Here is a 26,442-nt window from a genome sequence, read left to right on the forward strand (position 1 = left end):
CAAACAAACAAATAAACAAATAATAGATGATAGAAACTTTGCTCTATAAATTTGGGGGCTGAATTTTGGCTATATGCATATTCACAGAGCAGGGACGGGGAACATGTAGCCCTCCAGATGTTGTTGGACTGTAACTCCCATCATCCCTCACCTATGGCTAGGGATGATGGGAGTTGTAGTCCACCAACATCTGGAGGGCCACTTGTTTCCCCACCCCTGCCATAATGCCTTTCAATGTGAATTGAAAGGGATTTCTCTGGGTGGAATTGTGCTTGTGGATTCCATTTGTGCTTGTTGGTTCCATTATTTTCAGCATCTTTTATGACCAGGGATTCTGGTGCATCGTTCAATCAGAGCTCTCTTTCAAGTAGTATTTGGATGAGAGATTCCACAAAAAGGGCAAGAAAGACGGGGCACTCTCTTTGGTGGCACCTAGGCTGTGAAACACTCTCCCTGTGTAGATCTTACATTATTTTTATCCTGCCTTTCCACAGATGTGCAATAAAGACGTCCCACTGTGTCCCCATGGACCAGAGAATTCCAAGAAGTTCCCCCCCGCCCCACCCCCCAGCAGCCTCTTCCACTCCAGAACCAGCCTGGATGGAATGAGGGGAGAGGCTGGGAGGGGCTGTACCTGGCAGATCAAGTTACCGCCAGGCATAGCAAAACTCAGTGCTTCTTTAATTTTATAATGATTTTCATGTTTTATTGTTCAAAGCTATTTTGTAAGCCCCTCAAGGAGCACTTTGGTCTGGAAAAAGTGGAGTATAAATACCTTAAGGAAACAAACAAAAGAAAAATAGAAAGCTCCCCGTCACAACAACAATGGTAATCTTGTAGCACTAAATCCAGGCTGCACATTCAATGTGACTTTTCATACTCATTTAACAAAAAACACTACCAAAAATGCAACAGCCCCTCATAGCTGAAAATGGCTATCAATGACTACTAGTCAAGATGGCTACCTCCAGTATCAGAGGCAATATAATACCAGTTGGGGAACATGAACCGGAGGGTGCTGTTGCACTCCTGTCCTGCTTGTGGGCTTCCCATTGGGACAACTGGTTGGCAACTGTGGGAACAGAATGGTGGACTAGATAAGTCTTTGATGAAATCCAGCATGGCTCTTTCCATCTTTCCACCTTAGAAAATAAAACTGTTTTCATTTGGCGGTTTATGTTTCCTGGCTCCAGTGCTATTTGTAGAACCATTTTGTGCAATGAAAAACACTGACTAATTCCCAGCACAGTTGGGGAAAGCACTGGAGTACAATGCAACTGCGATGACCATGCCACTGCATAACGCGATGACAATGACTCACAGTGAAAGGGACCATTTTCTCCACATGGAAACATGCAGCTTTGCCTCTCCCAGAGTTCCACTGCAGAGTCTGAGGGCCAGACTGGATGTGACCTTAAATGTGTCTTTGCTATCACATCCTTTCCTCTGTGAGGTGATCACTTCCCCTTCTCCATCAGCTGTCAGCTGGCCAGCAGGTTTTTTAATTAAAAAAAACCCTAAACATTTTCTTCTGAGAATTATTTCAGATTCACTTCTTAGTCACTTTAATAATTCTAACAAATTAGTCCCTGGGCCTTGAAATATGTCGGACATAGGGATTTTGATATATCATCCAATGAGCTTATTTTTTTTGTAATGACAATCACTGGGTATAATTTTGATATGCCAGTGCTTCTGCTTGCTCCTGAACTAAACCACCAGGAAGAATTCTTATAGAACATTTAAATATCTAAGTCAGCCTCCTTATGAGGCTGCAGAGATCTAGTTCACTGCTGACAGTGACAATTACTTCCAAAGGAGTCTTGTATTCAAAATGCTGCCATTTTGTTCTATGTTTTATGTTCCTTCTGCAAATAATGTGGGTAATGTAATCAGCTGGCTGTTCCCAGTCTTTGGGGACTGTCTTTTGAATGGTGCAAGTCTGCCAGAAAAGTTTGTCAGCAGCAATTGTATTTTGGGCCTCAAAACTTTCCCCAAATGACCAGAAGGGCTTTAGTCCTTTAATTTAGCTTGAGAAGAGTGTCATTATATGGCAATTCCTTAGTGATCAGGAAAGACAGTTGTAATAATGAAGCATTGGAAATATTATTAGCGGATGAAGAAACTGACGAAGCATTCTAATGGTATATATCGAAGAGTGGCTCTGCCAGCAAATTAATGCTTAGCATCAAATGATGACTTGGCAGGGATGTTTTGAAGGCACTCAGAGGGATATCCATCTGTGTTCAGGATCAGGGTGACTACTACTTTCTGAGCAATGGGGGAATTTTTTCTCCCTCTAGAATTTAGGGGAGGGGGTGTCACCCAGTGAAACTAAATGGTATCAGGCTATCTGCCACAGAAGTCTACCTGGTCACTGAGATAATCAACTGAAACCCAGCTCTTTGTCCTGCCACCAGGACAGGAGATACTAGTAGCAGTGACTCAAGACAGGGCCTGTTCTGTCGTGGCACCTACATTATGGAGCTCCATTTCCTGGGACAACTGTATGGCCTACACATTATAGCAATTCCATTCCACCAGATTTTAGACTGATTCTTTATTTTGCAGTTGAAATTCTGTTGCTGCAATTCTAGACTTTTATGTTTTTGCTGCTTTGCTTGATATTCTATGTTTATTGTTTTATATTTGGATATTTTTATTTTTAAAAAGTCATCAGCCCCTTTAATAGCTGTTCTGGTGGAAAAGCAGCCTAAAAATCTAATATACATACACTTAGAGAATTCACTGCCACAAAATGTGGCAATGGCCACTGGATTAGATGGCTTGTAAAAAAGATGAGACACACAGGGAGGGCAGATATATCAACAGCAAATCACATGCAGTGGAGGCTGGTGGCTCTGATTTTGGAGGGGCTGTAGATCCACTCCAGGTTTCAGTCAGAACTCTAAAGGAGCTATCCAAGGTGGTGAACCCTATCCCCAAAATATTTTCAGAGAATATGTTCTCCTGTTCATGCTTGCATGCAAGGTTGCGAATGGGGCATTCTCGACTATTTTGTGAGTGCAAACGAAATTCTCGTATGTCCCTCATAGAGCAGGATACTTCTTAGGGGAATGCCATGCATTTATATCCTTAAAAAGAGCAATTCATAGGATCCTCAGAGAACCAAAAAACTGGAAAGTTAAGCCTGCTATTTTATGACGAATCCATCCACAAACCAGCCTCAGAAAGATAGATGCACACCATTCCGGCTCTAGCGTGCCATAAGAAAAAAGCAGGTGTGGCACCATAAGGCACTTGAAGAGAAAATGGCTCCAGGTGGCTCAAACTATATATTTTGCATAGGTTGCAGCATCCTGGGCTTTTGATGGTTAAGAACTGATGTCTTGGTTCAGCGATGGGGCTTCTGTAAATGGTAGGGCCATTGCTTTCATAGACCAATTGTTCCACAGCTGAAAACTCCAATGCAAGAAGAAGTCCAGAGAACCACCCAGTGTATTTTCTTAAAATGCTACATCACTCTTCCTCAACCTGGTGCCTCCCAGATGTGTTGGCCTACAACTTCCAGCATTCCCCAGCCAGCTGAAGCTAAGCAGGTCTGCACCTGGCTGTGCTTGGAGGGGAGACCACCTGGGAACATCAGCCACCTTGAATCCACCATGGAAGAAAGGTGGGGTGCAAATGTAATAAATAAAATAAATAGAAATCTGGAGGGTACCAGGTTGGGGAAGGCTGTGCTACAGGATTTTGCAGGAGAAGCAGCATGGATGGGAGGAGGGTGGATCACTAACCACCTCTGCTTCCCCTCAATTTAGATGTGAATATACACCTCTATCAAATTACCATGCATGATACTATTAATGAGCGGTGCCCTTTCACATCTGGCTGTCTCTGTACTGAGCTCTCAATGTTGTAGTATCTACTGGTTGCTATAGAAACAAATAGTTAAAGAATGGGCTATTTCTCCCCCGCCCCCCCACACACACTTTTAACACCTGCATTCCGAAAGAAGTAATGTGATACTCAAAATGTCTTGGGCCCAGATTTATACAATTCTCTCCTGATTCTCTGTAATTAAGGGTTTTCTCCCTCAATATCAGTATTGTCAAAATGAAGCAGCACAATAATGTATCATCCTACGTTTCCCTTGGCTAAGCTAACAAAATCAGGTCAATATTATCCACAGTTCTGGATCTCCTTACCCAGCTGAGATAGCATGGCATGCTATTAGAAGTTCAAATGCAATTCAGTCATCTCTAACTCTCATTCTAGTAGAGGAAGCTTTAATAGTATGATGGTAATGTGTTCTAAACTACAGAGGTGGGCATCTGAAGCCCTAAGGAGACATATGGTGCTTGGCCCAATTTCAGAAGCCCTCTACAAGTGATCAGTTCAGACTTTTGGCAAGAGCTATCTGTTCCTTCCCCAGCAGCCCACCGGGCAGCGGAAGAGAGAGACAGACTGAAGGAGTTGTGTGTGTGTGTGTGTATGTGTGTGTGTGAGAGAGAAGGGGTGTGAGAAACAGAGAAGGGGTGGCCTTTCCCACTTTTTGCTCTGGCGCCACCCACTACTGACTTTAGCCCCACCCACTGCTAGCATATGGCTCGCAAAAGATGACTCCCGAGGGAATCTGGCCCTCAGCAGAAAAAGGGTTTCTCACCCCCGTTCTAAAGGTGTAAGAATTAGAGGCAAAGAAAAGAAGAAGAAAATACCCAAATAGATTATCCCTTCCCAAATTCCATGACATAAGGCTGTTTTGGAATTTGGGAAGGGGTAAAGGCAGAAGGGCTGATGCAAAGTTTTGCATATTTAGGATTAACATATTTTGAATATTCTTATTCATTTTGTGGATATTCTTATCAAGAATAATATCCAGGATATGGGAAAATAAACATGTCTACCAGCTGTGATTCAGTGTCCACTGTATATGTGCAAGCAATGTACAGCTGATGTCAATGACTATTACGGCATATAACTAGAAGGTGGAAATTAACTGCAATTCTCTCTGGGGCATTATATGTTTCCAAAGGGCTGAAGACAGCAACATGTGCATTTTCTTACAATTTCCAAACAGAAATGCCTTCTGTACCAGAATTATGTCAGGTGGGTAGCAGGCCTACATTTCGCACTTTATGCCAGTTTTTGAATGATAAGAGGTACTGAGAAAGACTACGATCGCTGTGTGAAATCTGGAAGCAGGCATAGGAACCCTGTGGCCCTACAGATGCTTTTGGACTACAGCTTCTGACACTCCTGGCATTCATGTTAGCTGGGACTAAGCAGGGTCGGAGCCCAACAACCCAGGTCCCCACAACCCATACCCCTTTACAGCAGGTGTACACAACCTTTACATCCCCACAGGCCTCATGCAATGCTGGCTCGGGTACATAACACACACAGGAAGATAAAGTAGCCTAAAGTGGTGATATGACAAATGAGAGGCTGGGAAGTGCAACTGGAATAGAAGTCAATGAACAGGGCCTCGTTCTCTCTCTTTAGCCTTAAAGATGCATTCTTGAACAGAACGACTATGCTCATCACTACTCCCATAGCGCACAATCCAACCAAACCTGAGCACGTTATAGTTCAGTCGATTTCAAGGGGAAAGAGTTAAGGGTATTGTGAAAGAGGTTGGGGATGGGAGAAACCACGTACAATTCCTTAGAGGAAGTGTGAGAAATAAATGGAACAAACCAAACCAAGTGTATTGAAAGCAACGGCATTAAAAGTGCTTATCTGTGGCATGCACGCAGCAGCGGCTTGTTTGTAGGTGAGGACAGGGTGGTGTCCCTCTTGCCTGTTCAACCCAAGTCCCAGGGACTGAGAGATGAATGAGAGGCAGAGAGCCCTCCCAGCGCCTTCAAGGTCAGTAGCAGAATAAAAAACTGACTTGCTGATGTAAGCTCCCCGCTTACTGTCAGTGAAGAGTAGGCAATCCCATGGATGTTCTTACCTTGTCAGCTTTGTCCCAATTTGCTGCCTCAGCTCAAGCCTCTCCTCATCAGTCTGCATGGGGAGAATGTTCTTTTCCTCCAGTTCACGTTTGGATGGCCTGTTGCTAAGTTTGATGGCTAGAGAATCTTTCCTGCAGACCTTCATTGCCAGGGAACCTTGGGTAGAAAGAAGCAGCTTTGGAGAGCAGCACTTTATCTCAAACTATGCCTTCTGCGTCACCCAAGTCAGAGCGACAGAGTTTTAACAAAAAACCTGCCTACACTGGAAGACAGGCATTACTCTGAACATTGAACTAGATGCCAATTTCAAAAGACTTTCCATTCACTTATTGTGCTCCTTATTAAAGCAAGCCTGATGTTTTCTTATGTGCTCAATGATGGCTGTGTCATGCAAGATTATTATTTTGTGCATCAGCTCTAGACAAGCGGTGCAGATGCATTAGTGGCATGGTGGTTCTGGTCTCAGCCAAGAGAAGAGTCTCTTTTTCTCACCCAAGGCCTATTGCTGCCATCATCAATGATACAAGAGGTCAGCAAGCCTGACAGGCACTCCAGTGCATCAAAGCAACAGCACTCTAGATGCATGACTGTGGGGCAGGGAATTCCATAGAGTTGGAAGGGATCTCGGAGATCATCTAGTCCAACCCCCGGTCAATGCAGGCTCTGTACTGCAGGGTACAGATACAGCATCTCTGACAGATGGCAATACAGTATCTGCTTAAATATCTCCAGTGAAGGAGAACCCACCACATTCCAATGCAATCTGTTCCACTGCTGAACGGCTCTCATGGTTAGGAAGTTTCTCCTAATGTTTAGCCACTTCTTCCCTGCAATTTCCCACTGGTTGGTTCTAGTCCTGCCCTCTGGACCAACAGAGAACAAGTCTGCTCCATCTTCTGCATGACAGCCCTTCAGATATTTGAACACCGCTATCATGTCTCCCCTTAATCTTCTCTCTCCAGGCGAAACATACCCAACTCTTTCAACCATTCCTCATAGGACTTGATTTCCAGATCTCTCACCATCAAGACTGGAGCACCTCCAAAGAAGAGCAACTTGTCAATGTCCTTCTTAAAATGGGGCGCCCAGAACTGGACAGAGCACTCCAAATGCAGCATATTTGGAAATGAGCCTTGCATTCATCTCCCTGCCCCGCAGACCTTCATTCAAGTGACTGCTATCAACATCTCTATGAGGGGAGTGATGGCTGGGCCTGAATCTAAGGACTTTAATGAGGGAGTCATATTTCTCCCCATCAGTTTTTTGATGCCTGATGCCAATCCCATAAAATCTGTCTGGAACGTTGCTAACAATAGCAGCATAGGAAGGAGAATATGCTGCATATGCTGTGTGACTTGTGCACAAGTAAGTATGTAGGATAAGTATACATAGTGCTGGCATCAGTACCCAGCATCCATGGGCAATGCCTGAAGCCCCAGCACCCCTGCAGGGTCCACCACAGATACCTGCCCTAGGTCACCTTCTCCTCTCAGAACTCCCATTTATACCCTACAATGTCTCAGCAAGTCTCCAATGTACTGTGCACCAGTGTACCATGCCTCCAAGAGTACTGTTGTGTACTTTTTATTTATTTATTTATTATTTATTACATTTATATCCCACCATTTTTCCTCCTTAAGGAACCCAAGACAACATACATAATCCTCCTCCTCTCCATTTTAGCCTCAAAACAACAACCCTGTGAGCTAGGTTGGGCTGAGAGACTGTGACTGGCTCAAAATCACCCAATGAGCTTCATGGCCTAATGGGGACTAGAACCCAGATCTCCTGGCTTCCAGTCCAACACTCTAGCCACTACACCACACTGGCTCTGTGGTGACACTGTTGTACTGTTGCCCTGGAGGCATTGTGGGATGGAAATCGTGGCATAAGCTACCCTGTGGCACTCATTGGAGCTGCCTGCCACCACGCTCTGTCCACCAGGACTCAAGCTGAGGAGCACCAATGTAGGAGATGGCTCACCAGAGAGCACTTTCCCAAGAGCCCCTTGAATCTGGAGCAAGCCCCAAATACGCATGGGTGTCTATGGATAGGCCAGTGAGAGAGTGTGTATTTCAGTGCTCCAGCAGTTTCTGTGGGTGAAATCCTATGGGTGAATTCTCACAGGCATTTCTTAGGAGAAATGTTCGGATGTTTTTTATTTTCCCATGCTGAGGCATGGTAATTACCCATCTGACCACTAGAGAGTGCTTTCACAAGACCAATTTATGAACTATTAACAGCAGTTATAGGAATGTGTACCATGAATGCCTTACTATAGCAGCACCATTCCATCTTTAGTGCTGCATGAAAAGCACAAATGCCAGTTGGGAGCAGAAGACCCTTACTTGTAAATAACGAGCTGTCCTCGTCTTCCTCTTCATCGTCATCCTCTTCTTCTCGTGTGTAGAGGCATGAAGAATCTTCATAGTCAGATTCATGAGGCACATTTTCTTTATTGTCATCACATTCGATCACAACAGTTGGCACTTGTCTCATGTCCGAAAGGCCCCCAGGTCCGGTTTTTGTGACACTGTCACCCCCATGTAAACCAGAGCTTTGGGAAAATCGGGCAAAATGAGGGGGGGGGGGAGAGAGAGAGAGAGAGAGAAGAGAGTACTGGAATCATTCACTTCCTAAAAATCAAAGGCTGTGAGCATCTTACAGGATGAAAACAGAAGTAACATTTTTGGAGCAGCGGTGCTGGTTTAGAAGCATCCTCACAGCGCAAGTCCTCTTTCCTCTCCTGGGATGAGCTATGAAAAAACAGGTCTACAGGTTTGCAGCGTGATTCAATTCAAGCTGGGTAAATGGTGACTGTGAAGAGTACCAAATGGTTAATGCCCATACTATTGCCCATGCAGATGCAGGCAAAGCATTTAAATGACTAAGCGTACATGGGCCACTAAAAAAAAAATAAAGTGGACAGACCAGCGGAACTCTGAGGGGAGTGCAAGACTAATTACTCTGCTAAGGTTTGACCTGCTTCTGCATAAAACTCTTCTACAAACTGCAAAACTGGGTTCACATCATGGTCAAAGAAACCACTGTAACTGCTCTTTAAGTTCTACGTATGACTTTGTCTCCACTCTGCACAAATCTAAATATATTTATTTCTTCGATATCTTGCATATTTCCATACAACTCATGGTAGTTTCCATACAACTCATGGTAGTTTCCATGCAACCATTTAAAATATCCAGCAAAATAAGCAAAAACACACACAGCTCATCATTAAATACAAACTAGCTAAACAAAAAAGGGAAGAACGAACAAAACAGAAAACAAACACAAGAAACTATAACTATACAAGCCGATGAGCTGCCTTGCAGCTTTTTATAAAAACCACAGAGGCTAGGCTGAGGTAAGCAAGCCTCCTTGAACAAAGAATTCCAAAGAGTAGAAGCTACCACCAAGAAGGCCCTGTCATGTCCTCACAGATTTTACCTCCATAATGGAGGGAATCCTAAGGAGGGCCTGATCACAAGAGACAAGGGGGATTATAAATGCTTGAGAGTGGAAAGAGACATACAACCAAATGCACAACTCATGGTGGATTTCCATGTACCGCTTTATTCCTTCTGCAAGGAGTTTCTGACTGATGCAGAGAAGAATATATGCCAGCCTTCCCCAACTTGGTGTCCTCCATATGTTCTGGACTTCAACTCCCATCAGCCCCAGCCAGCATAGCCAATAGTCAGAAATGTTGAGGTCTGTAATCCAACTGGAGGGCACCACATTGAAGAAGGCTGATATACGCAGAGTGGAACAGTAATAAACTCAGTATGCTAATGGAAAACAGCTCTATGGCTTATTATAACATCCCCCCATCTTAACATCTACTGATAGTTCAAGGTTTTAAGTGAATTGACAGAGCAGGCTTAGAAAAATCTATTATAGACCCTCAACACATGCAGAATAACCCCCGCAGTTGCCGTGGGAGGCACATAGGGTTTCTACAGGATGGGTGGGCCATGATCACACTATAATTACATCAATCATTGCAACCAGGTACATCAGTTGTCCAGCCCCACCCACTTTTGTCAGCTAACAGAGTAAATTACATGAAAACGCTGCACAGTTCCTATTAATTTCTACAGAGTTTATGTAGGGTAACTTCCCATAGGATTGTGTTCTTTGGGAATAAATCATTTTCCATTAGCTATATTATCATGATTACATTACGCTTCAAAGATACACTTTTGCTGATACTGTAAGCATAGAGTGATAAAAAATAACTGAATATTTATCATTGCTGGGTATACTGAAGAGAGGGAATGGATGCCTAAACCAAAGATATTCAAATTTTGTCCTATGAAGTATAAAAGATGGATGAAGAATTGGACTGGTAACGTCTGGTTTTGATTTTAATCCACTTTATACATTAAACTGATGTTATCCACACACACAAAATCCGTTTTGGAACATGTCAACCAAAATCTTCCTAATGATATATAAGCGTGTGAAATTCCCTTAAAACTTTCAACTAACTTTTAATTTATGGGCATACTCCAATAATTTAAATGAAAGTAAATTTCTTTCATTCTTTATTTCTTTTAAACAAACTGTACCTCCCTACAAATTTTTGCAATTTTAATGGATAATATAGTAAACCAAATAGAATGTCTCAGAAATATTAACACATAGAACAACTCTATTTAAAAAAATATCTCAGCAAATGCAAGATCATAATCGTTCTGGAAGTTATATATGTATGATTAGATAAATGCTAAATCAAGCCTACTTTGGAACCAACACCCCAAAGAATAAGATATATACACCTATAGCTTGCATTCTAAAAGAGCAGGCATGTTCTGGGCTACCACTAGAAATGCGCCCTCACCAAATCAAAGTCTATTTGAAGAATGGGAATGTGGATTTCACACACGTCCCTGACATCACATAACTGGCATAAATTCCATTTGGATGGCTGTAATTATGAGACAGACATCAAGTTACAAATGAGAACTGTAATGTGAGAGGAAATGTCTCATTTCCACACTTGGGGTTGGATCCAACTCTTGCATGAACAGAAGTCTGCTCATTCAATGGAACTTGTGCAACAGGACATCCCCATCCTCTCCTCCCCCCTGCAGTACTCCAAGGATGTCCCAAATCTGCTCCAAAGGTCCTCCAACCCTCTGGAGCAGATTTTTTTGGGGGGGGCACATGGGGTGGGGGCTGCAAGCAGGAAGGGGAAATCCATTCAGGGCGTTTGCGATTTACAGGCACACCAAACTTCAACTTTCTATCCATATTTTAACAATTTTGATACTTTAGTGATGAGGCAAGCATATATTCATTCCTGGCTGTCACAAAAGATTTCTCTTACTCCATCCAGAGCTGATTCAACTCTGTAAAGGAGAATTTCCCACAGCCTTCCATTCCATTAACTGCGTAGCTTCATTTGCTGCTCTTTGTAAAAGTGCTGTTATGAGTTACATTTCATAGCTCTATTTTCAAGTGAGAGGCAGAATTCTGTTTACAGAATTCTCGGGGAACCAGGTGGCCTTGGACCACATCCTTGCTAAATGTCAGCCTTCTATCTCTTGTGTTAAGTATTTTTTTTTAATCTTGTCAGTATGATTTTTGAAGAAGCAGGCTAGAGCATGTAAAAGCTTGTGCCCTATTAAAGATGCTACTGGACTCAGACTTTTGATCCTTATTTTTATCTCTTGTGATTAAGACCTGAGCAACTTTACTAATATATATTATATATATCAGATCATATTATATCATATTAATGTGCAGTGGAATCCTTGCTTGTTTAGTCAGAAGTAAGTTCTATCATCTTCAATGGGGCTTACTTTCTGGTAAGTAAAGTAGTGCATGACAACACTAGTAGTGCGTGACAACACTGTATTAGGTGAGTGTGTTAAAGCCATATAATTTCATGTAGGGTGTGCGTGTGTGTGTGCGTGTGTGTGTGTGCGTGTGTGTGATTATAGGCATGTGCAGTTTCAAGGCACCTCAGCTAAAGCTCATGTCAACTAACGTTGCAATATACCTCCTTTGGGTTTCATTTTTCTTTGGAGACAAGCAGATCTATAAATGGCAATGCTGTCAAAGACATCTGTAAGACACACTGCTTGGCTCAACCAACGTCTTTAAAATAAAGCACATATCTTCTGAAAATCTACACCCGCCTCCTTAGAGACATTAGTACATTTGCCAAAACAGAGAAGTTTCTTGACAAAATAACTTTAAAATGCATCAAGACGAGTCGACTTTGAAGATGCTTTGTCCACATGCATTATGAAAAGAGTGTCTGCTTTTACAGGAGGAAACAGTCACCAACTTTTTAATCTCCAGAGGGCTGCAGAAGTTAACAGACATTGTTTTGACAGCGAGTGCAACTGAAATAATTGAATAACTATATTATTCCAGTACTAAGCTTACTGCTTCAGGATTTGGGAAAACAGTCAGCGGCTGTGTGGCTTTTGTGCCACTCCATTCTGCTTCAGCATTGCACGAATGAAGTCCACATTTTGCAACAGGGGCAGAGCAACCCTATGGTCCCTGGGAGAGTAAAACCATAGGATATAGTGGATTTGCCCTTTCAAGGCTGTAGTCACAGCTATGACCTTGGGAGGGGAAGTCTGAGTCAGCAGAAGAGGTTGGGAAGGATTAAAAAGAGGGCGTACCAGTGGAGAAGGAGGGGAAGGAATGGAGAGGATGCCAGGATGCCACATCCACAAACCTCTGTGTCCTTCTGCCTCCATCCCCAGATGTGGGAGCGAGCTGGAGGGGCTCAAGGGCCCATCTAGCTCTAAGAAACAAGCCGGAGGAACAGGAGGCTGTAAAAGCCTCTGCTGTTCCTCCTGCTCTGCCTGGTGCTGGCTGGCAGAGCATAGGACAGACAGAAGGTCCTGGGGTCTTGAAGCCTTCTGCCTACAGAGCGTCAATCCCTTAGGGTCACGTTCCAAGTGAATTTGTATACAGTTTCTAATTTTGCACATTTTTTGTTTTGCTTCCAGTATTCAGTATATCTGAAAGGAAAAAAGGAATTTTTGTTTACAAGAAAAGAATGCTGCAAAAGGGAATGAAGAGTGAAGAGTGAAGAGGAATGAGGTTTAGATGGCCTGTTAGCCATAGAAATCTATAGGTACTTGAACAGAGAAATACAGACCCATCTCCTGACCACTAGTAGTCTTGCTCTCAGTTCTCAATTTGATTTCTGAGTAGGGATGTCGCGAACGTTTGTTTCCTACTTTGTGATGATCTCTCTGTTTGGCTCCCTGAACTGAAGTTTGTGAACCCCTCCTCGCCCGCACCTGCTCCGCTCCATTCGAGAGATTCGAAGTCTCGGGCGCTATGGCGATCCTGTTCGCCAGCTCTCCCCAGCTTTCACCGATCGTCTGTTCGGCGAACGGCTTCAGCAGCTATCCCTTCAGTTTTGTGCATTTGCTGTTCTTTTTTTCGCATTTGCCCCCGATGTGCACATCTGCATATATGTGCATTTTTGGAGTGGAAAAAAAAAGCGCAGCTGCCAAGGACCTTTTGATTTTGCGCATTCAATAAATTGAGAAATGACACAGCCACAGAGAGATCCAGAAAAAGATGGGAGCAAGCAACCCCCTTCCTACCTGAATGACGGTCGTTTCATTCAGATTGAAATGGGCCATTGCCCTCAATTTCTGAGTAACAATTAGAAAGTACTATTCCTTCACAGTGGCAAGTTGAGATAGCCACTGCAAGAAGATGTGCTATTATCTTGCAAATCTCTCCTAAAACTTAGAATGTAACTCCAAAGTTTGAGAGAATATCTTCCCAAGAGGAACAAACAGAAAGAAAAAGATAGTTCCTTCATTCATAAATCAGATGAGAGCAAGCTAGCCCAAGAGGGAAATAAATAATTGTTTTACTGTGTGCTTTTTGGTTGTAATTTCTGTGAACAGCGGCCCAGAGAGCTTCGGCTATTGGGCGGAATAGAAATGTGATGCCCAAATAAATAGATAAATAAATACATAAATAATCAAAGGGGCAGTGTGGTCTTGGTCTCTTGGTTGTGTGGTGTTATTTTGTATGTCTGTGTTTCAGCTTGGCTGGGGTGACCACTGGGCTGTGAGATAACCAAAAGGACAGCGCAGGAAATATGGCCATGATGGTGATACCACTGTCACACTAGCGGGAATTATATACTATATATATATCTGGAGAAATGGGAAGTTCCTTTTCCAGCTGCTGCAGGCATGGTGCTATACCTACCTAATTATTTCCACTTCCTCCTTGCCAGTCATGCAGACTGGAAATGCGCACAAACCTCATTTTCAGCAATTATGCTTCTGGTATCAGTGCTGGCGAAATGCGCACATACCTGATTGTACATATTTCTGCTTCTTGCATTTCTGTGTGACTGTCACAGTGTGGAAGCCATCAGAACCCCCCCCCAAAAAAACCCAAAGGTCTCATAGGAAACAGCTGGAAGACCTTCATGAGTAGGAAGAATTGCTGGGCAGGGCTGGAGTTCCTTGTGGCCCACTGAATGTGCAGTGCATTTTTAAAAAGCTCTCCTTTTCCCCCTCATTTTCTTGATATGATTTAACTGGAGCTGTACATATCGGAGCACCATTGTGTGAGGAATTTAACCAGCAACACATCCCAATGTTGACAACAGAAGACAGAAATGTGCCCTTTCTGCACAGCAAGAATTACTCCAACCCTCCTACCTATATGTTCTGCAAACTATTCTCCTCACCAATAACAAATAGTCAGATTGCTGCTGGAATGGGTCTTTGGGTTCCATGGCATCTCACAAACATACACATACTCTCACTGCAGGCTGCTCTCACTCCCATTCCCACCACTGTCCCCCCTCAGCCAGGGAAATCATAGGGGGCCTGGAATGTCTGCCTATCCAGGCTTAGGAGGCAGAAAATGGGAAACTTCCCTGAAAGGAAACCAGAATCTGTCATTCCCTGCAGGTGAGAGAGACCATTCCCTTCCCCTTTTCCCTCAGAGAAACAAGCAAGTCCCTCTGCTCTAGCCATGCCTGTCTCTCATTCAGAAGAACCCACTAAATAAAGCGGTTGATACACTTTCTGGCACAGGATAGGCACTATCCTAGCAGCAAGGAATCCAGATGATGCCAAAGGGGACAGAGCACCTGAACTTTCGATGGCTGAGTAGAAGGCGACTTTCAGCAGGTATAGGTGATCATGCAAGTAACACTGCTGAAATTCCCTCTTCCACCCAACTATTAAAAATGCAGCTTGCTTTGTTTTGCATCTGGCCACGTTATCCAGTAGGGCATCTTCACCAACCTTAACATTCAACATACTTGTCAAAACTTTGGTACTTTTATATTAATCCACTACAGATTTGCTAAAAACATTGTAATTACCAAAGTACCTTATAGCGCTTTGAGACAATGCTTTTCTCATGCAATCACCTTATTTAGGGAATTTCAATGGGTACAGACAACATCATCTTCAGCATGGACCCTCCCATGTTTTCCCACTGCATTTTCCATCTTTTTTTCTTTCCACAAAATGTTAATTAAGGAAGAAAAGGTAGAACAGCTGCACAATTTCTTTTGACTGGTTGTGCTAGGAGACTTCCATGTGGAAGCATCCCTACATTCTCTTTGTAAGGAACATAGATCGTTTTGCATGGTTAAATAGGTTTCTCTCCTCTGCTTATCATTCCTCTATTTCCAGTGTTCAGGCTATGAGTATTGTTGCTTATTTCATTTCATTTATTATATTTCCATACCGCCCCATAGCCAAAGCTCTCTGGGCAGTTCACAAATGTAGCCAAAATGTTTGAATGACCAAAATATCTTGCTCATTGTCTCTGTAGGGAAGATATATTGCACTGTCTGCAAAGCTAAATAGGTTTTGGTTCCCACCTGCAACTCCTTCAATGATTTGTTCAGGCTGTGAGCAATGTAGCCAAAATTGCATCACCCAGGCACGAAAGGGTGGCACAAGCAGGCTTATCTGGAGGAACCCCACAGGAGGGGCCCGTCTGGGGTTTGCAGAAGTCCAGAAAATATTCAGGAAGAAGGAAACTTAACTGGGGGGCACCCCCACCCCAACAGCTCAATGAGGCTGTGCATGCTCAGTGGCCATGGCATGCTGACTGACTGTGTGTGGGGAGCAGAAAATGGGGGGGGGGGTAGAATGGAGTGGCTACAATCCTGAACAGGGAGCCTTCCATACTGCCACTTGCATAGGTAGGATGGATGACAGCACTTAAGAGGTATTTTCTCAAGGAAGCCCAGCTGAGCTGTAGCCCCAGGGGCCTGCCCCTTTCAGGGGTATTCCAGGCCGCTCCCTGAATCTTCAGCTTTTGTTTTAAAATGTAAGCCTCTAGCTCTTTTACTTATGGAGATATGCAAGGAGTCATAATTGCATTCAATTATGACCGAATTAATAATTTGGCTTAGCTAGAGTTTTAACCTAGCTCTCTATCTAACACTCAGTCAGTTTCTATAGCCTTTTTAGAGTGTAGTGAGAAGACGGGCACCTCAGAACAGCCTTTTAGCTCAGGATGTATAAATACAATCATGAAACCAGCATTTTGCCCTCTCTGCCTGAAAAGATACGTGCAAAATCAGGACTGTGTACAATACATCCCTGAAAGAAGGAATTGTACAGGGGACCTATAGCAGTGGTCCAGTTCAGGTTGCATATGCTGGGAAAATGTGTACTTTGCATCAGGGCCAGGACAAGACGTGGTTGTATCTGTAACTATTGGGCAAGCAATCACACATAGAATGTACCTGGACTGTTCAAGGTAAGTAGGACAAGGGGAAATGAGTGCTGTTAATTAAGGAATGGGAAGAAGTTCCCAGTGTTCCCACGAAACAGAGGCTACCCACTGTTAAGATAAGACACTCCTGTATTTGGTTGGTAGTACAATAGAGAGAGCTGAGAACATTATCCTACTGCAGCTAGAAGCTTTGATCCTGGGTTGGGAGGCAGCATGTAACTCTTTGCATGGCATTTTCTCTCAAGTCAACATGCTCTGAGAAGCAGAGCTTCCAACTAGCTGTATTTTTACAATGGGCAATTCATCCACGTTTGCATGAAGAATACACTACACAATGGAGAGTGTGCATGTGGGGGGGCATGCTACTTGAACACATGAGATGACAAGCAATACCATAGCCATAACGCAGCCATAACGCAGCCTGCACATATATTAATTGAAGAATGGAGAAACCAAAAGGGACTGCAGTTGTGTACAGTTGTGTACCTCAAGAAGAGATATTGCTTGGTAGGAATAGAAGAGAGAAAGGCACATCTTCCATTCAGACACTGCAGCATGCCTAAGTAAGTCCCTCTCCCCCCTGCCCTTTCCACAGCCAGGGATATGAATGAATCTCTGACTGACTGTAGTCGGTAGACATTCAGTTATATCCCCAGCCCCCAGGCAGTCAGCTAAAGAGAATGAATGAGGTAAACAAGGGAGAGTTGAGTGGGTCTTCTCATGTTCTAATGAACCAAAAAAAAAACTGTGCTGATTGAGAGAAGTGGTCAAAGCCACCCTCCACCTGCTTCCACAGAAGCCTCACTCTTGCAAGGGGACTTTGGCTCTTTCAAATCCTTCTTCTTTTGTTATTTATTACAGTTATATGCTGCCTTTTCCCCTCCTTAACGAACCCAAGGCAGCATATACGATCCTCCTCCTCTCTATTTTATCCTCACAACAACAACCCTGTGAGGTCGGTTGGGCTGAGTGTCTGTGACTGGCCCAAAGTCACCCAATGAGCTTCCATGGCCGAGTGGGGACTAGAAGTTCTAGAACCCGGCTCCCCTGACTCCTAGTCCAACATGGTCATCTCTCTCTCTGCATAAACGTAATTTCTTCCAGAGATCAGCTTTTAATTTCAGAAAGCCTTATCCTAGCTAGCAGCCTTCTTTCCACAAAACTCATTCTGATGATGGATGGAGCTACTGCTGCTTTTTCCTCTCTGAGCTCCCTCCAAATATCCCTGATTTACCAGAGGTTTGCCCCATATAGCCTAGTCCAGTGCCTGTCCCAGTGAAGCCCCATCCCCCTCCTCAAAGACTGTTGGAGAGAGGTTGCCACATCACAGTGGCACATTTTCTAAGGTTTACAAAGACTCAGATAAGTTGCCTTCTGGGGGAATTAGCAAATGTAGCCTGAAGCCTACACACACACACACACACACACACACAGAGAGAGAGAGAAGGAAAAGTAGGGGTGGAGAGGAACCTACAATTTGTAAGAGCAGCATCCTCCAAACAAAAGCATAAAGCAATAAGCCCTCTTCTGCAGACAGGACAGGATCTCGGCGAAAAAAATTCCTATGTCTTCTACTCTGAGGTAGCAGCACTGAAGTGACCAGACCCCAGCATATAATTGTGCACGTTCTCAGACAACAAAAGACTCAAGTGCCCAGCATTAGTAAAACAAAGGAGAGGAGAGTAGCAGCAGGCAGAATCAATGAATGAGTCATCATGTTAATGGCTTACAGAATGAAAAATGGTCGATTCATTCACTACATGGAAAGATCATTGCTCAGTTGGGAAACATGGGAGGCCTGCCCAACACACATCATCAGCTTATTCTTTTTGCTTGGAGGATGGGGTGTCTCTGTCAGCAGCAGGGCAGGATCTCAATACTGTATACAAATGTTGCACAGATGGAGCTGAATGTTCGCATTTCAGAGATTTAAAAGTGCGCAAATTCGAGGCTTTGTGTATGAACCTGCCCTTTTTTGTGCAACAGGGTTCCAGAGGCAAAAAACCCACCCCAGTGAAGCCGCAAACGGTTTGTGGGACGATCGACAGTGACCATCGATTGCTTGCGTGGTTCGACGAAGGGGAGGAGAGACGAGCAGCGCGGGGTTCTCACATCCCTATTTCTGAGTGTTCTGTCAGACACTGCTCACATAGTTACAGCCTTTCCTGGACCCTCAGCCTTGGTGTTCTAGGAGCCGAAATAGGTGCAGTTAAAATTTGGTGGCAGCCATTTTGAAAGATGGCATCTAGAAAATCTGTTCCAGACTATGGTGATGTTTACCCCATTTTTCTGGTTCTCTTATACATATACTAGGTGGTTTATTGCTTTGTTGGTTACACAAATCAGACCACAAATTTTTACGGGACTGCACTGCATTACAGGGACAGGTCTAAGAGGATTGTGAAGAAGCTCCCAAGTTAATGATTCAGGGCAATGAATTTGCTATGGAAAGGCATCATGAGTCTTCCAGCTTCTGGGGGCCCAGCTTTCTAGAAAGATGCCCATGGGAAGCTCACAGCAAGGGGCTCTGTAGAGGCCTCTGTTCAAAGGTTTCCTGCTGCATCTATGGGAGCTTGGTACGTAGCAGGATAAAAAAGAGGCATCCAGTAAAGGACATGGAGAGTCTTGCTAACCCAAAAAAGTAGGCTGCACAATAAAACCAAGACTGTAAAAATTCCACAACAATTCATCAGTGTCTACTAAATTAATATTTAAAATGTATTGAAGCTTCTCTGCTACCTGTGCTTTGAGAGGCAGCACAGTGTAGCTGCTGAAAGACTGAGCTGTTAACTGGAACATCCATACTCACCTCCACTGTTATGGATGTACTAGAGGGCCTTAGGCAAGCCACTATTCTTGGCCTCGGGCTGCAATCCTATACACACTTACCTGGGAGTAAGTCCCACTAAACTCAGTGGGGCTTACTTCTGAGTAGGCATGGATAGAGCTGCATGGTCAGTCCCCTCTCTGCAAAATGGGGACAATAATACTGTTACAGCATTGTTATCAGGATTACTGAGATGATATACTTTAGCGTTCCCTAATCTGGTGCCCTCCAAATGTGTTGGACTACAGCTCCTATAATCCCCAGCCAGTATGGCCAATTTGTACAATAAAACCAATGGCCATGCTGGCTGGGAATGATGGGACCTCTACTCCAACACCTCTGGAGGGCACTGAGTTGGGTAAGGCTGATGTGTATCAAGAACTATTGTAAAGCATGGCATAGATGAGAAGTATGATTATCCTGATATCATCATATTAAATATATTTGAATGTGGGTTTGCTCAGAACCATGGGATTATTTCCTAGCCTGCTCAGCCTTCTTTCCCTTTAAAATGGCAAGGCTGGGACCTAGATGTGAACTAGAAGTGAAGCTAATTGTGTGAATGCAATGGACGTGCATGCTCTTTTGTTACTTAAAAAGCAGTCCTGGGGAAGCCTGAGCAGCCTTGGGCCTCTGGGATGTGGGGAGGGAAGTTTCACACACACACACACACACACACATACACACACACACACACACACACACTCTCTCTCTCTTTCCCTGCCTCAGTCCTGACAAAAAAACACCACCTTGCTGAAGCTGTTACTTGCACTCCGAGGGATGCTTCCATTGGCGCTAGTGAGAGCTTCCCTCGAAATGTGGAGAGGCTGTTTGGGAGAGGCTCTCCTAGTTGCAGAGAGGCTATTTGTGTCAGGGACATGACAGGAAGAAAAGGAGTTAAACTTCCTCTCCCCATCTCCCACAGTCCCAAGGCACTCCGGCTTCCCCACTGCTGCTATCTCCATAACAGATGCAACTGTCAGTTCCCTGGGATGGCAGACTCTGGCCTCATCCGCCCAACGGAGAACCAAAGGTCACTGGTAAGCTGCACCCCCTGCCTTCTTGGCAGAACAGCATGGCAAGGGGAAGAACCACCTGCCCCATGCACACAGCCAGAGAGGGAGCAGCTGCAGGGAATTCGTTTCACTCCTTCCTGCCAGAAGGAACAGGCTGCAAACTCAGGCCTCATCCATGAGCCAGGGAACCAAGGATCACTGGGAGGCTGCGCCCCCTGCTTCCAAGGGTAAACATCGGCCAGAGAAGGGACAGCTACAGGGAGCTCACTTCACCCCTCCCTGCTAGGAAGAACACAGTGGCCGGGTTCACACAACATGCTCACCCACCCAGTGTGGGCTGTGGTTGAAGCGTGGGTTATTGTGTTGTCTGAATGAGGCATGTTTTCCGCAGGGCGGGTTATCGTGCTCTCTGAACGCAGTACTTTTTCCGCAGGGTGGGTTATCATGTTGTCTGAACGCAGCACGTTTTCCATGTTCATTAACCATGCAGTGTGGCTTGTTAACCACCCTGACCAACCCAACAACAAGCCATGGTTCTCAAGGTGGCTCGTTTGAGAAAAATAAACCACACTGCCACCCTGTGGAAAATGGACTGCGTCCAGGCAATATGCTAACCCAGGGTGGGTTAACGTGTTGCCTGAATGCAGTGTATAAGAAACTAAGTACTAAGTCCCTTATCCTTTTGTGTTGTGTCTTTTCGACTGTAAGCCTGAGGGAAGGGAAAGTAATTATTAATTTATGTAAGCCATTCTGGGAGCCTTTTTTGGCTGAAGAGTGGGGTAAAAATGCTGTAAAGAAATAATAAATAAATAACAAAAAAATATGCACATCAATTGCATTCACACAATTCATGTCATGTCTACTCTGGCTGTTAGTTCACTGCAGGAGTAATAGTGTCCCCAAATATTTATCAGTGTCCTCAAGCCACGTTTCTTTCATAGGGGAAACTGTCACTCCTCTCGTGAATGCTCTGCTTCCTCCCCTTTCGAAGAATTGTCATCTGATTGAATCTCAGTCTGATTAATGCATTTTCTAAGCTTGAGGTGATCAAGAATAATCAAATACCATCCCAATCCATAATCAGTTATGCTTATTAAGATGAGCAGTCATAGCAATAGCCAGAACTGGATGTTTTAAAGTCGCGGTGTTTAAACCCCCTATCCCTGCAGAGCAATTATGCAGGCTTGAGGTTTGCCATAAACAGTTCTTCAGCGTCTCATAAAAGTTTGCAATATTGACTCCATTGGCCTCAACTCTGGGCTGATTTGGAGAACTCTGTGTTCAGCATTTAACATTTAGTTTTCTTAAATAAGAGAGTGTACTTCAGAAACCTTGTGAAAAAAACCAACAGCATTCTGAAGCACAAATCACTTCTCCTAAAGCTTAGTTACTGACAGTAAGAGCTTTTAAGCTAAAATATGCTGGTATTCTTAGTATTTTGACCATTGCCCCCCTTTTGCCTTTCACCCCACCCACCACTGGAATGGGGCCCCCAAGAGCTTCTCTGAAATGGAATTTGGCCTCACACTGAAAGGGGTTCAACTCCTCTGAATCTTTTTCAGCCCAAGGGCCAAATTCCATTTTGGAAAAGCTCTCGGGCTGCATTCCAGTGGTGGGCATGGCCAAAGGCCAAAAGGGTGGGCCCCTAAAGCTGATACTGCCAGCAACTAAGCCTTAGGAGAAGCATTTCAAGCTTTTAGAATTGTGTGTGTGTGTGTTTTGGGTGGGGAGTGCAAAAGCTGAAAAACCACCAAAGGATTGGTGGCCAGGAGAAAGGTGGCATGGCCATCTGGGAAACTCCAGAGGGCCAGATTAGGACCCAAGGAAGGCCAAATTTGGCCCGCGGGCCTGAGGTCCTACCCCTGGTCTACCAGTACTCTGCAGAGACGACATGGGCTGCAGTTAACAACAGGAGTCTGATCTTTTCCCACTACCAATTGTCTTTGGAAGCCAGGGACCCTTTGCCATGGACATATTGCATCAACTCTGTTCATCTATTTTCTTAATCATGTTGCTTCATTTTTAAAAGCTTCAGTAAACTGCCCAGATTAAAAGTATTCTGAGCCCTATCCAATCTCATTTAAAATCTATTCTAATTATCATAATCACCCCAAACATCAACAAATAAATATAGAGAAACAAAATCACAAGAGTATCATCATCATCATGCCTAATCCATTAGCACGATAAGTAGAATATTTAAAAAATATGTGAGGCTGGTAAATGAAATAGAAAGAAGTACAAAATACATGATGCTGAAATAATTCCAGTTCATAGCAATGTAGGTAAATGGATTAATATCAAATGGCTTTCAAAGATGCGTTAAGATAAATTAGTTCTCCAATTACCAAAGCCTTTCAAAAGCTGTTATCTCAAAGACAATGAAAACTGTTTGATTTGTACACAGTCTACAGTGTTCATAGCATTGTTTTTTAAAAATAAAACCCTCACTAGAAAAAGGAATGAGGATAATAATCATATTTACATCACCACCATTATGAGCCATGTTCCATAACAGAATAGATCGGTGTTTCCAAAACATCCGATAGCCGAGGTACATTTTTGCCTGTATTAAAATGCCTGTATTAATATGTATGTATGTATGTGTATATGTATATTGTATTTCTGTCTGTATTAAAATGGGAAGCATAGTTCACCCAGACAGTCCAGATGGTTTACTTTTAAAGTATGTTAACAATAATGGCTACTTGCCCTCAGAGGGGCTTTACCCGTATTTCTCCACAAGTCACTGTTCTGGTGTGTTTCCTCTGAGGGCAGCTGACAGGAAGCTGACTTATACCGATTCAGACCATTGGTCCATCTAGCTCAGCATTGCCTAAACTGACTGGCAATAGCTCTTCAGGGTCTCATACAGGGGTCTTTCCCAGTCCTACCTGGAGATACCAGAGTTTGAACCTGAGGCCTTCTCCATGCAAGGCATGTGCTCTACCACTGTGATTTTGCTGCATCTCTGCCTTGCGAACAACCCAAATACAGAGAAATGGCAGAATTACCTGCCCTTTAGTGGAGGCTGACTGGAAGGAGGCCAAAGCTATGAAATTTGTAGCCTCCTCTGTGGGAGGATCTTTTGGACTCATAAGAATAAGAGCCTTGGTGGATCAAACTGAACTTCCATTTGGTCCAGCATCTCATTTCTCACTGGGGCCAACCAGATGCCTCTGGAAAGCCCACAAAAACAGGGTATGGTCGCAAGAGCCCCGATACTGAGAAATTTTTTGTTTTTTAAATGTATTTCCTGCAGATAAATTCTTTTACAGCACACAGTTTTGGGATGATCAAAGGAGAAGGAGGACGATGACAAGGAGAAGGAGGAGGAGGACAAGGACGAGGAGGAGAAAAAGGAGGAGGACAAGGAGGAGGAGGAGAATGCAGTAAGTCAAGATGCCCTGTTACCTTTCTAGCCTCTGCATAGTCATGGCCAGTGTCTTATTCAACTCCTCAATCATGCGACACCCCGAAGGGTGGATGGGTAACGTGCTGGATCCAGAAGGCAAGTGTGGGCTGTGGCTGCCGTACTGATGCTGGTGCGCTGCTAACTGGGACGGTAGGACTGTGTGGTGATGTGAAACCAACGGTTGCTGGGAGCTCTTCTGCGTGGAATAGGAGGTGAGGGAGAGGTCTGGTCCCCCTAAAGGCATGCAAATCATGACTTTCTTTGGAGGTAGCGGAGGCGACAGTTTGACTGGCATACAAGGCAGTTTCACAGAAGCACCAGGATCTAAAACACAAAAGTAGGAGATGCTCAGACATGGGTGCTGGGGGGAATAACAAAGACACTCAGGTCCTGTTCACACCCACCACCCCAAGCCACATGGGGGCCCCTTCCTTGTGGTGCTCTTGTTCGTGCAGCTGGAGTATTTGTGAGAGAATACCGTAGGATCCATTCATCTCTCCCACTCCACCAGCACTCACCAGTCCACTCACCACTCACCACCTCTGCTGCTGCGATATTCTCACACATAATCCAGCTCTGCCTGAAGGAGGAATATCACAAATGACAACTGAAAAAGCACATCAAGGTCATGCTACAGGCAACTCAGCTCGGCTCAGTACCACCCTCTCTCTCTTTCTATCCTCTTCAGCCATTATTGTACAGTGTAAACTCATAAACAAGGACCAACATTGGAAGTGTTGGAACTCACAATATTACAACCGTGTCCAAATGTTTTTGGACTGAAAGGCTATAAAATGGAAATGCTAGAAAATGGTAAGGGGTGTTCGGCAAAGCCATGTTTGGCAAAAACCACCTTTCTTTTGAGCTTCTCCTCTTCAAACCAGTCTGTGAGCAAGCCAATAAATGATGTCAATACCTCTGCAAGCTAGGTTTGATGGGCCAGTGTGGTATGGCAGGTAGAGTGTTGGATGGATAGTGACTGGGAAGACCTGGGTTCAAATCCGCACTTGACCATGAAGCTCACTGGGGAGCCATAGGCATATCTGTTCTCATCACTGCTGCTATGCTAGTAAAGGAGGATGTGCTGATATACACAACAATTCTCCATGATACTAGCACAGCCCAGTAAAGTGTATCAGGCTATTAATGTGAGCAAGACTCCATGGAAAATCAAATCCGCAATTAAGACTGGAGGATAGGAAGGGAAATTGAGAGCAAAGATTTGTCCAAGGTCACAAAACAAAGGGTTGCTTGGTGTAATATGCACCCACAGTTTATCCTTGCAATGAGTACAAATAGATGCCTGCACCTGAAAACATTTACCCGTAACGCGATATCCATAGAGATGGCTCACATATTATCCTGAAAGACTGATCTCAGATTCCTGACTAATTCACTTCACAGAACTATCTTTGGGCAAATTGCATGGCTGTTCAATGGAATATGTATGCAATATGTCTATACCAGTCATCTGAAGGGACATGGATGCAAAGTACTAGGTACTGGAACAGACTCAGTGCTTGAATTATGGGATGGGATGGGATGGGATGAAGAGACCTGCCCCCCCTTACCATTGTGACAGCTCCCTCAGTTAGTGTTTTTAGAAGACTACCAGTGGAAAGGATGATTAGGAAGGGATGCTTTCTATGTGCTTCACTGGTGAAATAGGCCAGAATGCTTCACCCAGGATGGAAACATGTCTCAGCAACAGCAGGATTTTATATTTCCAATATTCTTCCCTTTCTGGTTCCCAGCAACCTGAGGGACAGCTCCAGGTCCCACCTTTTGGCCATCATACGACCTGCAGAGCTGAATTTCAATGTCTGGAGACCCCTCCTCCCCCATTTCATCTTGGGACTCTGAACATGCAGACCCTGTGACTTCACCATCACGTCAGGTTACTCTCCCCTTCCCATTTCCCAGCCCCTGCCCAGCGTGCTTTTTGTAACATCTTGCCTGATGAAGAGAGCTGGAGATCTTGAAAGCTTGCACATTTTTTGTGATCTTTTGGTTGGCCTAATAAATGTATTACCCTAATATGGATTTTAATCTTAGCTATCCTAATATGAATTTTGGAATTTTTCTTATGGTCAACATGGCCACCTTTGTTTTTTGTATTATACACACACACACTTTAAAAAATATGATGAAACCTCAGAATAATTTCTATAACCTATTCCTCAGTGAAACTCTTTTGGCCATCGTATTTGTCCCACGATAGCTTCTGCAGTGCACTAGCAAATCATTATCTTCCATCACTCTATATTAGTCATGCTTAGTGTGTCAAAAAATTTCTTCTCACAAAATCCTCAGCAGAAAAAGCACAAACACCCAGATGAGATGCTGGAACTATATTGAAAATCAGAATGTCTTCATTTCGATTGTGAGATTTCTCATTATATGAATTCCTTGGAACAAGATCCAAGTCTGCCTCTGGAGAAATTAGTAACAGAATAGGGTTAATTTACTTTCAGCTTGGAAATGATGATTCATTAGAGCTGATTGCTCATTTCCAGAGCCAATGCAAATCAAATAAAATCCCCAGAAGAC

At 44.0% G+C, this 26,442-nt stretch overlaps 1 protein-coding gene across 1 annotated transcript in view; it reads right to left on the minus strand.

Moving 5' to 3' along the window:
* PHACTR1 (phosphatase and actin regulator 1) overlaps positions 1 to 26,442 on the minus strand; it is a 396,386-nt gene that overhangs the window by 35,575 nt on the left and 334,369 nt on the right. The window contains exons 7-9 of the mRNA XM_084850304.1: positions 23,892 to 24,216; positions 8,267 to 8,475; positions 5,918 to 6,074 (exon numbers count right to left, since the gene is read on the minus strand). Coding sequence (XP_084706430.1) covers positions 5,918 to 6,074; positions 8,267 to 8,475; positions 23,892 to 24,216 — 691 coding nt within the window. The remainder of the gene's footprint in view (positions 1 to 5,917; positions 6,075 to 8,266; positions 8,476 to 23,891; positions 24,217 to 26,442) is intronic.

This window comes from Heloderma suspectum, chromosome 4 (assembly GCF_057233095.1).
Source record: "Heloderma suspectum isolate Gila_16-S chromosome 4, 16-S_ref, whole genome shotgun sequence".
Lineage (NCBI taxonomy): Eukaryota > Metazoa > Chordata > Lepidosauria > Squamata > Helodermatidae > Heloderma > Heloderma suspectum.